The sequence below is a fragment of the Haliotis cracherodii genome, unplaced genomic scaffold (genome assembly GCF_022045235.1).
Source record: "Haliotis cracherodii isolate W230 unplaced genomic scaffold, xgHalCrac1.p SCAF_1, whole genome shotgun sequence".
Taxonomy (NCBI): Eukaryota; Metazoa; Mollusca; class Gastropoda; order Lepetellida; family Haliotidae; genus Haliotis; species Haliotis cracherodii.
Window position 1 is genome coordinate 88257792 of NW_027266264.1, and position 15325 is coordinate 88273116.

General features: G+C 41.9%; 1 protein-coding gene across 1 annotated transcript in view; it reads right to left on the bottom strand.

Annotated features, from left to right (window-relative positions):
- The window catches only part of LOC139453812 (dual oxidase 2-like), a 71903-nt gene extending 61117 nt beyond the window's left edge, over positions 1–10786 (bottom strand). Inside the window, exons 1-4 of the mRNA XM_071235274.1 lie at positions 10771–10786; positions 10032–10181; positions 8649–8753; positions 3655–3819 (exon numbers count right to left, since the gene is read on the bottom strand). Of these exons, the coding sequence (XP_071091375.1) occupies positions 3655–3819; positions 8649–8753; positions 10032–10080 (319 nt within the window). The 5' untranslated portion in view covers positions 10081–10181; positions 10771–10786. The remainder of the gene's footprint in view (positions 1–3654; positions 3820–8648; positions 8754–10031; positions 10182–10770) is intronic.
- Positions 10787–15325: the final 4539 nt, after the last annotated feature.

A 15325-nucleotide genomic window follows, 5' to 3' on the forward strand; every position in this document is an offset into this window, starting at 1 on the left:
TCCGACTGACACATCACATACCCGGCCGTGACGCAATAAATATTAATGCGCGCATTCCATGAAAACTGGCAATGTTTCGGTATTGTTTGTGAGAGATGGAAAGCGATTTTGAAGCACAGAATTAAAGAATGACAATATATGATAAAGAGGGTATCACGCTTGTGTGTTTGGGGATGGTAAATATCCTGTATTAGGAATAAACACTACACACAACAGACTCAATGTTACTCTTCTACCTACAACATGACTCTATATCACTCTCCTACACACAACAGACTCAATGTTACTCTTCTACACACAACATCACTCTATATCACTCTCCTACACTCAACATGACTCTATATCACTCTCCTACACACAACAGACTCAATGTTACTCTTCTACACACAACATCACTCTATATCACTCTCCTACACTCAACATGACTCTATATCACTCTCCTACACACAACAGACTCAATGTTACTCTTCTACACACAACATCACTCTATATCACTCTCCTACACTCAACATCACTCTATATCACTCTCTTACACACAACAGACTCAATGTCACTTATCTAGACGCAACATCACTCTATATCACCCTCCTACACACAACAGACTCAATGTTACTCTTCTACACACAACATCACTCTATATCACTCTCCTTAACACAACATCACTCTATATCACTCTCCTACACACAATACCACTCTATATCACTCTCCTACACACAATACCACTCTATATCACTCTCCTACACACAACAGACTCAATGTTACTCTTCTACACACAACATCACTCTATATCACTCTCCTTAACACAACATCACTCTATATCACTCTCCTACACACAATACCACTCTATATCACTCTCCTACACACAATACCACTCTATATCACTCTCCTACACACAACAGACTCAATGTTACTCTTCTACACACAACATCACTCTATATCACTCTTCTACACATCATGACTGTATGTCATTCTTCTACACACAACATCACTCTATGCTCTGTCACTCCCCTACACACAACATGACTCAATGTCACATTTCTAGACGCAACATCACTCTATATCACTCTCCTACACACAATACCACTCTATATCACTCTCCTACACACAACATCACTCAATGTCACTCATCTAGACGCAACACCACTCTATATGACCCTCCTACACACACCACGACTCTATGCCCTATGTCACTCTCGTACACACACCATCACTCTATGCTCTGTCACTCTCCTACACACACCATCACTCTATGCTCTGTCACTCTCCTACACACAGCATCACTCTATATGACCCTCCTACACAAACCATCACTCTATGCTCTAAGTCACTCTCCTACACACAAACCCACTCTATGTCACTCTTCTACACACAAGGCCACTCTATGTCTCCCCCTACACACACAGACTCTATATCACTACACACAGCTCAACTCTATGCTCTACGTCACTCTCCTACACACAACACAACTCAGTACTTACTCCATATCACTCTCCTACATACAGCATCACTCTATATGACCCTCCTACACAAACCATCACTCTATGCTCTAAGTCACTCTCCTACACACAAACCCACTCTATGTCACTCTTCTACACACAAGGCCGCTCTATGTCTCCCCCTACACACACAGACTCTATATCACTACACACAGCTCAACTCTATGCTCTACGTCACTCTCCTACACACAACACAACTCAGTACTTACTCCATATCACTCTCCTACACACAGCATCACTCTATATGACCCTCCTACACAAACCATCACTCTATGCTCTAAGTCACTCTCCTACACACAAACCCACTCTATGTCACTCTTCTACACACAAGGCCGCTCTATGTCTCCCCCTACACACACAGACTCTATATCACTACACACAGCTCAACTCTATGCTCTACGTCACTCTCCTACACACAACACAACTCAGTACTCCATATCACTCTCCTACAAACAACACAACTCAGTACTCTATATCACTCTCCTACACACAACAGAATCTATATCACTCTCCCACACACAGTACCACTCTATGCTCTATGTCACTCTCCTACACACAAGACCACTCTATGTCACTCTCCTACACAAAAGAGACTCTACATCACTCTCCTATACACAAAACAACTCTATGTCACTCTCCTACACACACCATCACTCTATGCTCTATATCTCTCTCCTACACACAACATCACTCTATATCACCACTCTACACACCACAGCATTCAACGCTCTACACAACTGGGGCGGTCGGGTAGCCTAGTGGTTAAAGCGTTCGCTCGTCAAGCCGAAGACCCGGGTTCGATTCCCGACATGGGTACAATGTGTGAAGCCCATTTCTGGTGTCCCCGGCCGTGATATTGCTGGAATATTGCTAAAAGGGTCGTAAAACCATACTCACTCACTCACTCTACATAACTCTCCCACACACAACATCACTCTTTTTTACTCTCCTACACACAACATCACTCTATGTCACACTCCTACACACAACATCACTCTATGTCACTCTCTTACACAACAAACGCTCTGTCACTCTCCAACACACAACACAACTCTATGTCAACCTCATGCACACAGCACAACGCTTTGCTCTATGTCACTCTCCTACACACAACATCCATCTATTTCGCACGCCTACACACAACATCACTCTATATTACCCTTCTACACACAACAAACTCTATGCTCTATATCATTCTCCTACACACAAGACAAATCACTCTCCTACACACAACAAAACTCTATGCTCCATATGACTCTCCTACACACAACAGCATTCAATGCTCTACATAACTCTCCTACACACAAGACAACTCTATATCACTCTCCTATACACAACAATACTCTATGCTCTATATCACGCTCCTACACACAAAAGACTCTATATCACTCCCCTACTCACAACACCACTCTACATCACTCTCCTATACACAAAACAACTCTATGTCACTCTCCTACACACACCATCACTCTATGCTCTATATATCTCTCCTACACACAACATCACTCTTTATCACCACTCTACACACCACAGCATTCAACGCTCTACACAACTGGGGCGGACGGGTAACCTAGTGGTTAAAGCGGTCGCTCGTCACGCCGAAGACCCGGGTTCGATTCCCGACATGGGTACAATGTGTGAAGCCCATTTCTGGTGTCCCCCGCCGTGATATTGCTGGAATATTGCTAATAGTGGTGTAAAACCAAACTCACTCACTCACTCCTACACACAACATCACTCTATATCACTCTCCTACACACAACATCACTCTATGCTCTATATCATTCTCCCACACACAACCTCACTCTATATCACTCTCCTACACACAACGTCACTCTATATCACTCTCCTAAACACAACGTCACTCTATATCACTCTCCTACACACAACCTCACTCTATATCACTCTCCTACACACAACATCACTCTATATCACTCTCCTACGCACAGCATCACTCTATGCTCTATATCTCCCGCATACATACAACATCTCTCTATATCACTCTCCTGCACAAAACACCACTTTATATCACTCTCGGACACACAACACTACTCTATGCCCTATATCAATCTTCTACACACATCACATCTCTGTACTTAAATAAATTGAATAACGACCCTGCCACCATCAGATTTTATCTTGTCATACTTGCGCGTACCAAAATATACCAGCATGGCATTTTTGCCTGACGTCGATGCATCTCCGCTACTGCCGGCGGCGTGAAGCGCCTGGCTAATGTCCAGGGGGTTAGGTCGTCCTTGTTGGTTCGGCTCATATACCTGGTCACTGTAGGAGGCCTGTGCTGACCGGAGCAACTCGTTACCTGAAGACAGAAACACCGACTGCAATATCATGCTGATTATGATGAGTCACTGTTTATTTATCTAATAACTGTACACCACCAATGTCACTTGACACTGTTTCCCTACACCTGTATGTATATATCTGACTGTACACCACCCAGGTCACCTGACACTGTTTACCTACACATGTATGTATATATCTGACTGTACACCACCCAGGTCACCTGACACTGTTTACCTACACCTGTATGTATATATCTGACTGTACACCACCAATGTCACCTGACACTGTTTACCTACACATGTATGTATATATTTGACTGTACACCACCCAGGTCACCTGACACTGTTTACCTACACCTGTATGTATATATCTGACTGTACACCACCAATGTCACCTGACACTGTTTACCTACACATGTATGTATATATTTGACTGTACACCACCCAGGTCACCTGACACTGTTTACCTACACCTGTATGTATATATCTGACTGTACACCACCAATGTCACCTGACACTGTTTACCTACACCTGTATGTATATATCTGACTGTACACCACCCAGGTCACCTGACACTGTTTACCTACACCAGTATGTATATATCTAACTGTACACTAAAAATGTCACCTGACACTGTTTACCTACACCTCTATTGTATTGTCTAACTGTACACTAACAATGTCACCTGACACTGTTTACCTACACCTGTATGTATATAACTGACTGTACACCACCCAGGTCACCTGACACTGTTTACCTACACCTGTATGTATATAACTGACTGTACACCACCAATCTCACCTAACACTGTTTACCCACACCTGTATGTATATATCTAACTGTACACCAACAATGTCACCTAACACTGTTTACCTACACCTGAATGTATATAACTGACTGTACATCAACAATGTCACCTGACACTGTTTACCTATACCTGTATGTATATATCTAACTGTACACCACCAATGTCACCTGACACTGTTTACCTACACATGTATGTATATATCTGACTGTACACCACCCAGGTCAGCTGACACAGTTTAGCTCTAGTATATATCTAACTGTACACCACCAATGTCACCTGACACTGTATGTATTTTACTGTATACGCTGGTATAACACTGCTATATAGGCTGGTATAACACTGCTATATAGGCTGGTGTAACACTGCTACATAGGCTGGTTTAACAATGCTATATACGCTGGTATAACACTGCTGTATACGCTGGTATAACACTGCTATATAAACTTGCGTAGATGCATGCTTGACAACGGTCTCAGGTTCTATACCGAAACGTCGCCTTTACTGTACAGAAAGAATTTGTTATCCATCAATTGTGTCTACTTGTGCCTTCACGGTAAAGGAAGAAGTTGTTATCTATCAATTGTGTCTACTTGTGCCTTCACAGTAAAGAAAGAAGTTGTTATCCATCAATTGTGTCTACTTGTGCCTTCACGGTAAAGGAAGAAGTTGTTATCCATCAATTGTGTCTACTTGTGCCTTCACAGTAAAGGAAGAAGTTGTTATCTATCAATTGTGTCTACTTGTGCCTTCACGGTAAAGGAAGAAGTTGTTATCTATCAATTGTGTTTACTTGTGCCTTCACAGTAAAGAAAGAAGTTGTTATCCTTCAATTGTGTCTACTTGCGCCTTCACGGTAAAGGAAGAAGTTGTTATCCATCAATTGTGTCTACTTGTGCCTTCACAGTAAAGGAAGAAGTTGTTATCTATCAATTGTGTCTACTTGTGCCTTCAGAGTAAAGGAAGAAGTTGTTATCCATTAATTGTGTCTACTTGTGCCTTCACAGTAAAGGAAGAAGTTGTTATCTATCAATTGTGTCTACTTATGCCTTCACGGTAAAGGAAGAAGTTGTTATCTATCAATTGTGTCTACTTGTGCCTTCAGAGTAAAGGAAGAAGTTGTTATCCATTAATTGTGTCTACTTGTGCCTTCACAGTAAAGGAAGAAGTTGTTATCTATCAATTGTGTCTACTTGTGCCTTCACAGTAAAGGAAGAAGTTGTTATCTATCAATTGTGTCTACTTTGTCACCCGTGATGCCTGTGCCCTGTTTGTGATGTATCTGTTGCAGAAGAATATCATTTCGTATTCGTATATAATTCAATAGTTTGTTGTGTACAACTGAGGGTGATTTACTAAAACGTCTGCAATAGTATGTTTATAGACACAATAGGTTCGGGAGTTTTTCAAACATGTTTAAAAGACTTGCAAATAGAGATAACGTTGTTTGAATCAGTTGAACTCCCGAAGAATGTCCGTTTCTTTTCTGGCATAATTTCGAAATGGTACAATTACAAAGTGTAGATTTCTGTAACATTCAATTATAGACGTATTTCTTTAACATGAAAGCCGACTTTGAAGGCAGCACCTAGGGGCGGTCCTACTGAACGTGGCCGTCTGTGGTGTACTACTTTTTAGGAACTTGATGTTAAATGTTACAGATGCCACCCTGAGCGTGTTCTACAGTTCAACCATACCTTTATTAACTTAACACATTTTGTAAAAGGTCTTACTTCCCTGAAAACGCGATTGTCATAGATTGATCTTTTTCTAATGGAATTCAACCAATGGCATGTGTTCACAGATGTCACATGACTATGACGTATCTTGCCTCCTGCATCCGTGGTTACACACCTTTATGACACTCGCAGGTCGGGGACAAAGATACGGGAAATTTCGCAAACATAAAAATGTTCTATGTCATGGTTACGGAAGGCACCGCTTGTTTGTGTCACGATTTTCGCTAGATGTGTTATGGTTACGTAAAGCTCCGAATGTGTGTGTCATGACTTTCAGTAGATATATATCTATGTACCAGTAGGTGTCTGAAAGGTATAAGCTGTGATAAGTTATAATGATAATATACGACAAAGACCTTTCCACATTCATTACAAATCTCTGCCAAAACCAGAGTCGATTGTACGATTCCGACTATATCCTGAGAGTGTGTTTATGAATCACTATCAATTAGTGATGATACCAGGTGGTCGCGAAAAGGTGAGTGTCTCCTGCCCCACTGGCGGCACCCGTCACAAACACATGCAAATACAAGTCAATTGTTCACTTAAAAAAACACAGGCACATTTGGTACAAATCAAAATCACTGATGCGTCAAATTTTGAAATGACCTCCACATGTCTATCATTAATCTTTTTGAAAGCTTTACTGAGGCTTTGAATGCTGAGGTCTTCTGAGCAAGAATTGCATGACACTCTTTGAAATCTTGGCATAAAAGATGTTCGAATCTACCTCAAAAGTTGTGAAATGCTGGAATACTGCGCGGCATAAACAAAATATACTGTCATACAGTCTTGTGGTGAGTGTCCTGTCACCCTGAATCTGTATGAAAAGATGTAAACAGATGAAACAGATGAGCCGGTCTCACTGGTCTCCTTTACTTCTAGTTCAGGTGGGTAAATCAGTGGAAGGGAATTGGCTATTTGGTGGTTATTGACGCATATCGGATCATCGATATACTTGAAGCATAAGTTAACCTTCTAGGCCAAATTACCTTCTTTTAGCTTTGCCAATCCGAGCAGAAATTCCGATTCATGCGCATAACGAAAGAGATCCGCAAGAGGCGAGCATAATTGGTACCATAAAGATTCCTATTTCTTGCCTAATGTCCTAACTCCAAATGGTACATAGATATTATCTCTGGTTAAAGTCTCGATGGTCACATCAGTAACATCTGCAAACTGACATACTACAATATCAGAAATATTGGCCTATCAGGAAACACATCAATCCATCTCTCATTCAGTCTTTCGTTATATCCCGGCTGGATTATTGTAATGCTCTTCTGTACGGGTAGCCTAGATACCAGATCGCAAAGATTCAGGTGTTCAGAACGCAGCTGCCAGAGTGGTAACCCGTGCTGGAAAGTACGAGCATATCACACCTGCTCTGATGCAACTACACTGGCTCCCTATCGCAAAGAGCATCGAATTCAAACTACTTGTGTTTGTACACAAAACGCTTCATGATATCGGTCCACCCTCATCAGTGAAGTGATGCAGCTATATCAACCAGTACCATCACTCAGGCCTGGTAACAGTCAGCCCCTGTTTGTGCCCCAAACCAGGACTATGCCACTTTGTGACCGGTGCTCTGCCAAGGCCTGCCCAACGCTTTGGAACAGCATTCCCGTCAACATCAAAAGTGCCAAAGATATCAACCAATTTAAGGGACTGTTAAAAACCTATTTGTTCCAATCCGCCTACAACGCTCACTGAGCTCTCTCTCTCTCACTTTGGCCACCAGACTCATGCAAAAGCGCCTTTGAGCAGATCCGATCTGGAAATTGACGCCATATATATACTTCCATTTGTCTGTTAATTACTCAATTTAGTCAGTCGTGTGTTTACAACCACGTTGACTGCTGTTCCACTTACCAAGTCAAATTTACCCTGCAGCATGTTGTTGGGGGCCAAGGAAATGTATCTAGATAACCGTTTTTTTACTTAGAGGTTCCTACTTATCAGATATAAAATAATGATACTGATATAATGAGCTTGCCAGGACCAATGTAAGTATCTACGTAAGAGTTTTGTCCACTTAAACGGTTTCTACTTGTCGAGACATCACTGAAGTATACCCGGAACATAATAACATATATTCATGATATAATCAGATGTGGTGATCATCATCATTTTCTTACGTATTGCAGTTTTTACTGTCGTCTTAAAGAATCTGTAACATGTATTAATGATGGGGAGAGACAATATCTGGGCGTCACGCAGACCGCGCTACGTAATATTATTCAACAAGAGCTTCATACTTGATCACACACACTCAAAGCAGTAAAGAAAAATCACCGACCTGTGGTCCCCCATTCAGGCTCGAATAGGTTGTTGTAGAATCCATTTTGAGGATGAAGTTCCTTCTCAATCCCGCTTTGTCCATGTGACGAGTCCGGTACACAGACTAAACATAGTAAAACAGCTTGTTATCTATCCCCTCTGAGTCTGGTACACAGACTAAACATAGTAAACAAGTCTGTTATCTATCCCCTCTGAGTCTGGTACACAGACTAAACATAGTAAAACAGTCTGTTATCTATTCCCTCTGAGTCCGGTACCCAGACTAAACATAGTAAAACAGCTTGTTATCTATCCCCTCTGTGTCCGGTACACAGACTAAACATAGTAAAAGAGTCTGTTATCTATCCCCTCTGAGTCCGGTACACTGACTAAACATAATAAAAGAGTCTGTTATCAATCCCCTCTGAGTCCGGTACCCAGACTAAACATAGTAAAACAGTCTGTTATCTATCCCCTCTGAGTCCGGTACACAGACTAAACATAGTAAAATAGCCTGTTATCTATCCCCTCTGAGTCCGGTACACTGACTAAACATAGTAAAAGAGTCTGTTATCTATCCCCTCTGAGTCCGGTACACAGACTAAACTTAGTAAAACAGCCTGTTATCTATCCCCTCTGAGTCCGGTACACTGACTAAACATAGTAAAAGAGTCTGTTATCTATCCCCTCTGAGTCCGGTACACAGACTAAACATAGTAAAACAGTCTGTTATCTATCCCCTCTGAGTCCGGTACACAGACTAAACATAGTAAAACAGTCTGTTATCTATCCCCTCTGAGTCCGGTACCCAGACTAAACATAGTAAAACAGTCTGTTATCTATCCCCTCTGAGTCCGGTACACAGATTAAACATAGTAAAAAAGTCTGTTATCTATCCCCCCTGAGTCTGGTACACAGACTAAACATAATAAAACAGTCTGTTATCTATCCCCTCTGTGTCCGGTACACAGACTAAACATAGTAAAACAGTCTGTTATCTATCCCCTCTGAGTCCGGTACACAGACTAAACATAATAAAACAGTCTGTTATCTATCCCCTCTGAGTCCGGTACCGAGACTAAACATAGTAAAACTTTCTGTAAACTAGCCACTCTGAGTCCGGTACACAAACTAAACATAGTAAAACAGTCTGTTATCAATCCCCTCTGAGTCCGGTACCCAGACTAAACATAGTAAAACAGTCTGTTATCTATCCCCTCTGAGTCCGGTACACATGCAACAATGCATGTCAGTAGCATATACCCTGCATCAGGCGTGACGAAAAGGTGCCCGAAGGAATCTTAATTCTTCGCCCGTCTCCTTGACCCGAAGGCGGTGCCCCTATTTCATGAAATGCGCTTCTCTTGTACAAGTGTAACATGTATTATAAAAATGAACGAACCTGCTATAACGAGCACCACACGAAGAGCGATGTGTCCGTGGCGATGCATTGCTTGAGTATGACTCCTCCTGAGGCCGGTAACAGACACTCGCTAATTTTCTTCCTTGTTCAGTAGGACATGGGATGTTAACTGTTAATCGTTGAGAGCCTCTAGGTAAATGAAAAACGTGACTAAAAAATAAATGTAGAATAGACACTATGTGTGTTGTGCAAGTTGTTGTGCAATGTGGTTAGACGGGGCTTACTGGCTGTTTATTGACTGTATCATGATAAAACAGCATACTGATCAGAACAATACAATACAATGCAATACCGCATGTGTATAGGTTCACGCTCACTTTCCCACAATACGCGCATTCTAACATATACATCGTGTTTGCTGGGCCCTCTACTTTCAGCAGTGACAGCGGCTATAACTGGCAGGCACAGAATGCTTCAAGCTCAAGCTCGTGTTCAGCGTGTTGTGTTTTCTGTAATCTGTATTCACTGTGAATACACCAGTAGCGCTTCGGCAAGAGTTGGCAGTCGAAAGGTGTTGTAGAGGGGTCAAGGTTTAAACACTCCAGTTAACCCTTACAGCTTGAGCACTCCAGTTAACCTTTAAAGCTTGAACACTCCAGTTAACCTTTACAGCTTGAAGGCTCCAGTTAACCCTTACTGCTTGAACACTCCAGTTAACCTTTACAGCTTGAAGGCTCCAGTTAACCCTTACAGCTTGAACGCTCCAGTTAACCCTTACAGCTTGAACACTCCAGTTAACCCTTACAGCTTGAACACTCCAGTGAACCCATCTTCAGCCACAAATGCCGACGGGAAGAGTTGATACCCTTAGGCTTCCAAGACTCCTTGGTGGGTCTGACTAGACTTCTCCACTATTTTCAACATGCCCTTTTCTGTGTTTTCTTTCGTGAAGTGGTTTTCACTGTATATCCGAAGACCTATTCGTTTTGAAGTATCGCCTGGTATGTCTTGAGACCATCTATTTCTCAAAACCACAACAGTATGTTATCAGAAACGGGAATGGTTTATATTTTAATCTAAAAATTATAATCCATAACCTGTGCAACCATATGTAAGTATGACTCAGAGCCGCGTTCCACGAAGCGATCTTAGCATAAAGGTCGTCATAACTCTATGTCCAAGTAAAGGTAACGAACGGCTTAGCGCTAAGATCGCTTTGTGGAACGGAACCGGAAGTACGTAGTAACCGATGTCGTGCAAGTGTGTGGCTGGTTGCTGTCATGATGGACTGTTCAGTGGTTTACACATATAATATGCTGATTATTGAAATATAGCTTGAAGTCCACTCCTTTGACTTTAGTTTGTTTTAACAAGGAACTCTTTATACAGTCATGATTGGGAAGTGTGAGCGAAAACGATATAAGAAATAATGATCTTGAATTCTCACAAAAACCTAGATCTGGGTACAAATGGGAAGCTATTTCAGAGATAATATTTATGACAGTGTCCGTGATATAAGTGAGTGAGTGAGTGAGTACGGTTTTACGCCGCTTTTAGCAATATTCCAGCAATATCACGGCGGGGGACACCAGAAATGGGCTTCACACTCCGTGATATAAGAGTTAACGTATGTGTTGTTCATCTATAGACGGAAGTACGTCCGCTCCACAGTGTAACAAGCGTGACTCAACCAACCCGACATTCTCTCGGCTAATGCCGTTATCTACATAAAACCTGTACCCTTATAGCAAAAACGAGATTTGGTATACAATCTGATAAAGAGCAATCTTATACGAAAATCACGTCTGTCACTGGATTGTGTTCTTTAATGTGATAGCCACGTGAACTAGTGAAACTAGCGTCAATATGGATTCCTCCCAATGGTGGCTGAGATGATGTAGGTAGTGCTGACACACTCTGATGAAAGGGCAGGACGTGGGGCTCACGTAGCGGAACACGGAGGTCACGATGACTTGGATACACTGTGTACTGTGAACAGCGCTGCACCCACCTACTGGCGGATGTCGTGAGCCTGGTGACTGAGCACTTGTTACTGAGTTCATGAGGAATTGGACAGTATTTCCTAGTAGATAAACCTATTGTGTAATCACTGTGAAGCCAGGTTATCTATAGCTTAATCGCACTCGATTGAATTGGGTACCGAACGCGCTTAAATATGTTACTTTTATTGGCTTAAGACCGACATTTGATTCAATCGAACAAAGCTGTGGAAATTATGGCCTCCTATTGCTTCAATAATAAAATACTGAGGAGATTCCAAAGTGTATAAAATGTTTAATAAGTATGTTGAAGGATTGTGTTACCATTTTGTGTCATCAAATTGGATATCTAATGTAAAGAAAAGATTCATTGCTCAAGATATTGCCATTTTAGAGAACTTAATGTTTGGTAGAACTAGAGAAGTATCTTTATGCAATTAGGGAATTAAAGCTTCGAAACATTTCAGTGAAGTTCAGAGGGAGCTTCTACGATTGGGAAATAATGATGGTAGGTGGCAAAACATTGATGTATGTATGAGAATCTGTCCTTTATGTGATCGAGGTACATTTACAGAGGAAACTGTCATGTTTTACGCTACTGTTCATGTATGCGCTACTTGTGTTGCTGCTAGACGGAAATAGTGTACCAAAGGCGTGTATGACTAATGTAAATATGCATAATTACCACGAACCATCCTGAACATATGAAATCAGCATGCTTGTTTATTTATCATGCATATAGAAGAAGTATTCGTTAAACATTGTTTAAAATGATATATATTGCCACTACAATCTGTTTCATACTCGGAAATTGTTATTTGTATATCGGATATGGCCTTCAAACTGAATAACAAGGCTACATCCTAATCTGTGGAAAACCTAGCATGGTCGATCTGATCTGAGAGCTTTGCTTCCCAATCGGTAGAGTCGGGGTAGCTAGCCAGGCATGGTATCCCTTTGCGAACTATTTATTTATTTCTCATACTTCGAGAAACATTTTGGAACAAACTACTGGTCATGTTGTTGAACAATTGTCCTCAGAATCTTTATACGGGTGTTTGCATCAACGTGATTATGCTGTTGGTCCTTGGCTGATGACGACTCGGGAAGTTCAAAAACTATTTCCAACTCGGTCCGGGTAGAGAGATGATCAAGACAATTGAGTCTTCACGAAGCGAGCGAGGCAAGGTGTGCCTGTCAGTCATAAGTCGGGACACGGGTTGCCCAGTCGTCATAAGTGAGTGAGTGAGTTAGTGAGTGAGTATGGTTCTTATCCTTACTTAGTACTCCAACTTCTAAATGCCTATCAAAGAAGTTCTTGTTTATTGAATATAGCAGCGTTTCGATGTATATTCGTCATAGAGTAACGGTGTAGCCAGCTTGATAACGGTGTAAGAATCTACATCGAAACGTCGCTATATGCAATAAACCAGAAGCCCTGTTATCCATAAAGTTGTACGTTTTTCTTTCTTATTTGCCAACTTCTAGAATGCCAATCACGCAGCCGGAGTCTCATGCGACAAAATTAGTCGGTTGTACGTCTATGGCGCATGAAAGTAAAACTAAATGTAAATCCGATCTCTCGACCTATATAAAATATCATTATGACAAATAGAAATAATTTGTACCCCAGGTTTGTACATACAATCAATAAAATATGTGAACTTTGAGTGCAAGTTGTTATATTTTACGGTCGCTTCTTTTTCTTTTTCAGTTTGCATTTGACAGTCTGCAGTTCTCGCTTGACATGGTCTTGATAAATGTCGTCATTATTTGTATGTTCCTGTATACAAATGTTTCCTTTGGGTTAGTATTTGCAATTGATATTAATATTTCCACATCGTTTTACCCACGTCTAAATATATCTTGTTGTGGCGGAAGTTGTTCCAACTGATTCACGATATATTCACTGTTTAATTCACCCGCATTCATCAAATAGGGAACAACAAATACATACATAAATTAAATACTAATACGTCATAACTGTAACCTTATGTTACTTTGCAATCTGAACATATGCTATTGCCTTTGACGGCTGATGCCGTGTTACCTTGGTAACATACAAAGGGCCATTATCCGTACTTTCTGGTGCAGATACTGCGGACAGAGTGAGGCGTAGACTGTGACAGACACGAGACAGAATGTACTCGGGGGTAGGGAAAGGCACAAGATAGAATATACTCGGGGGTAGGGACAGGCACAAGATAGAATATACTCGGGGGTAGGGAAGGACACAAGATAGAATGTACTCGGGGGTAGGGACAGGCACAAGATAGAATATACTCGGGGGTAGGGACAGACACAAGATAGAATGTACTCGGGGGTAGGGAAAGACACAAGATAGAATGTACTCAGGGGTAGGGACAGACACAAGATAGAATATACTCGGGGGTAGGGACAGACACAAGATATAATGTACTCGGGGGTAGGGACAGACACAAAATAGAATATACTCAGGGGTAGAGACAGACACAAGATAGAATATACTCGGGGGTAGGGACAGACACAAGATAGAATATACTCGGGGGTAGGGACAGACACACGATAGAATGTACTCGGGGGTAGGGACAGACACAAGACAGAATGTTCTCGGGGGTAGGGACAGACACAAGATAGAATGTACTCGGGGGTAGTGTCAGGCACAAGATAGAATATACTCGGTGGTAGGGACAGACACAAGATAGAATGTACTCGGGGGTATGGACAGGCACAAGATAGAATGTACTCGGGGGTAGGGACAGACACAAGATAGAATATACTCGGGGGTAGGGACAGACACAAGATAGAATGTACTCGGGGGTATGGACAGACACAAGATAGAATATACTCGGGGGTAGGGACAGACACAAGATAGAATATACTCGGGGGTAGGGACAGACACAAGATAGAATATACACGGGGCAAGGGATAGACACAGGATAGAATGTACTCGGGGGTAGGGACAGACACAAGATAGAATGTACTCGGGGGTAGGGACAGACACAAGATAGAATGTATTAGGGGGTAGGGACAGGCACAAGATAGAATATACTCGGAGGTAGGGACAGACATAAAAGATAATGTACTCGGGGGTAGGGACAGACACAAGAAAGACAGTACTCGGAGGTAGGGACAGACACAAGATAGAATGTACTAGGAGGTAGGGGCAGGCACAAGATAGAATGTACTCGGGGGTAGGGACAGACACAAGAAAGACAGTACTCGGAGGTAGGGACAGACACAAGATAGAATGTACTAGGAGGTAGGGACAGGCACAAGATAGAATGTACTCGGGGGTAGGGACAGACACAAGAAAGACAGTACTCGGAGGTAGGGACAGACACAAGATAGAAT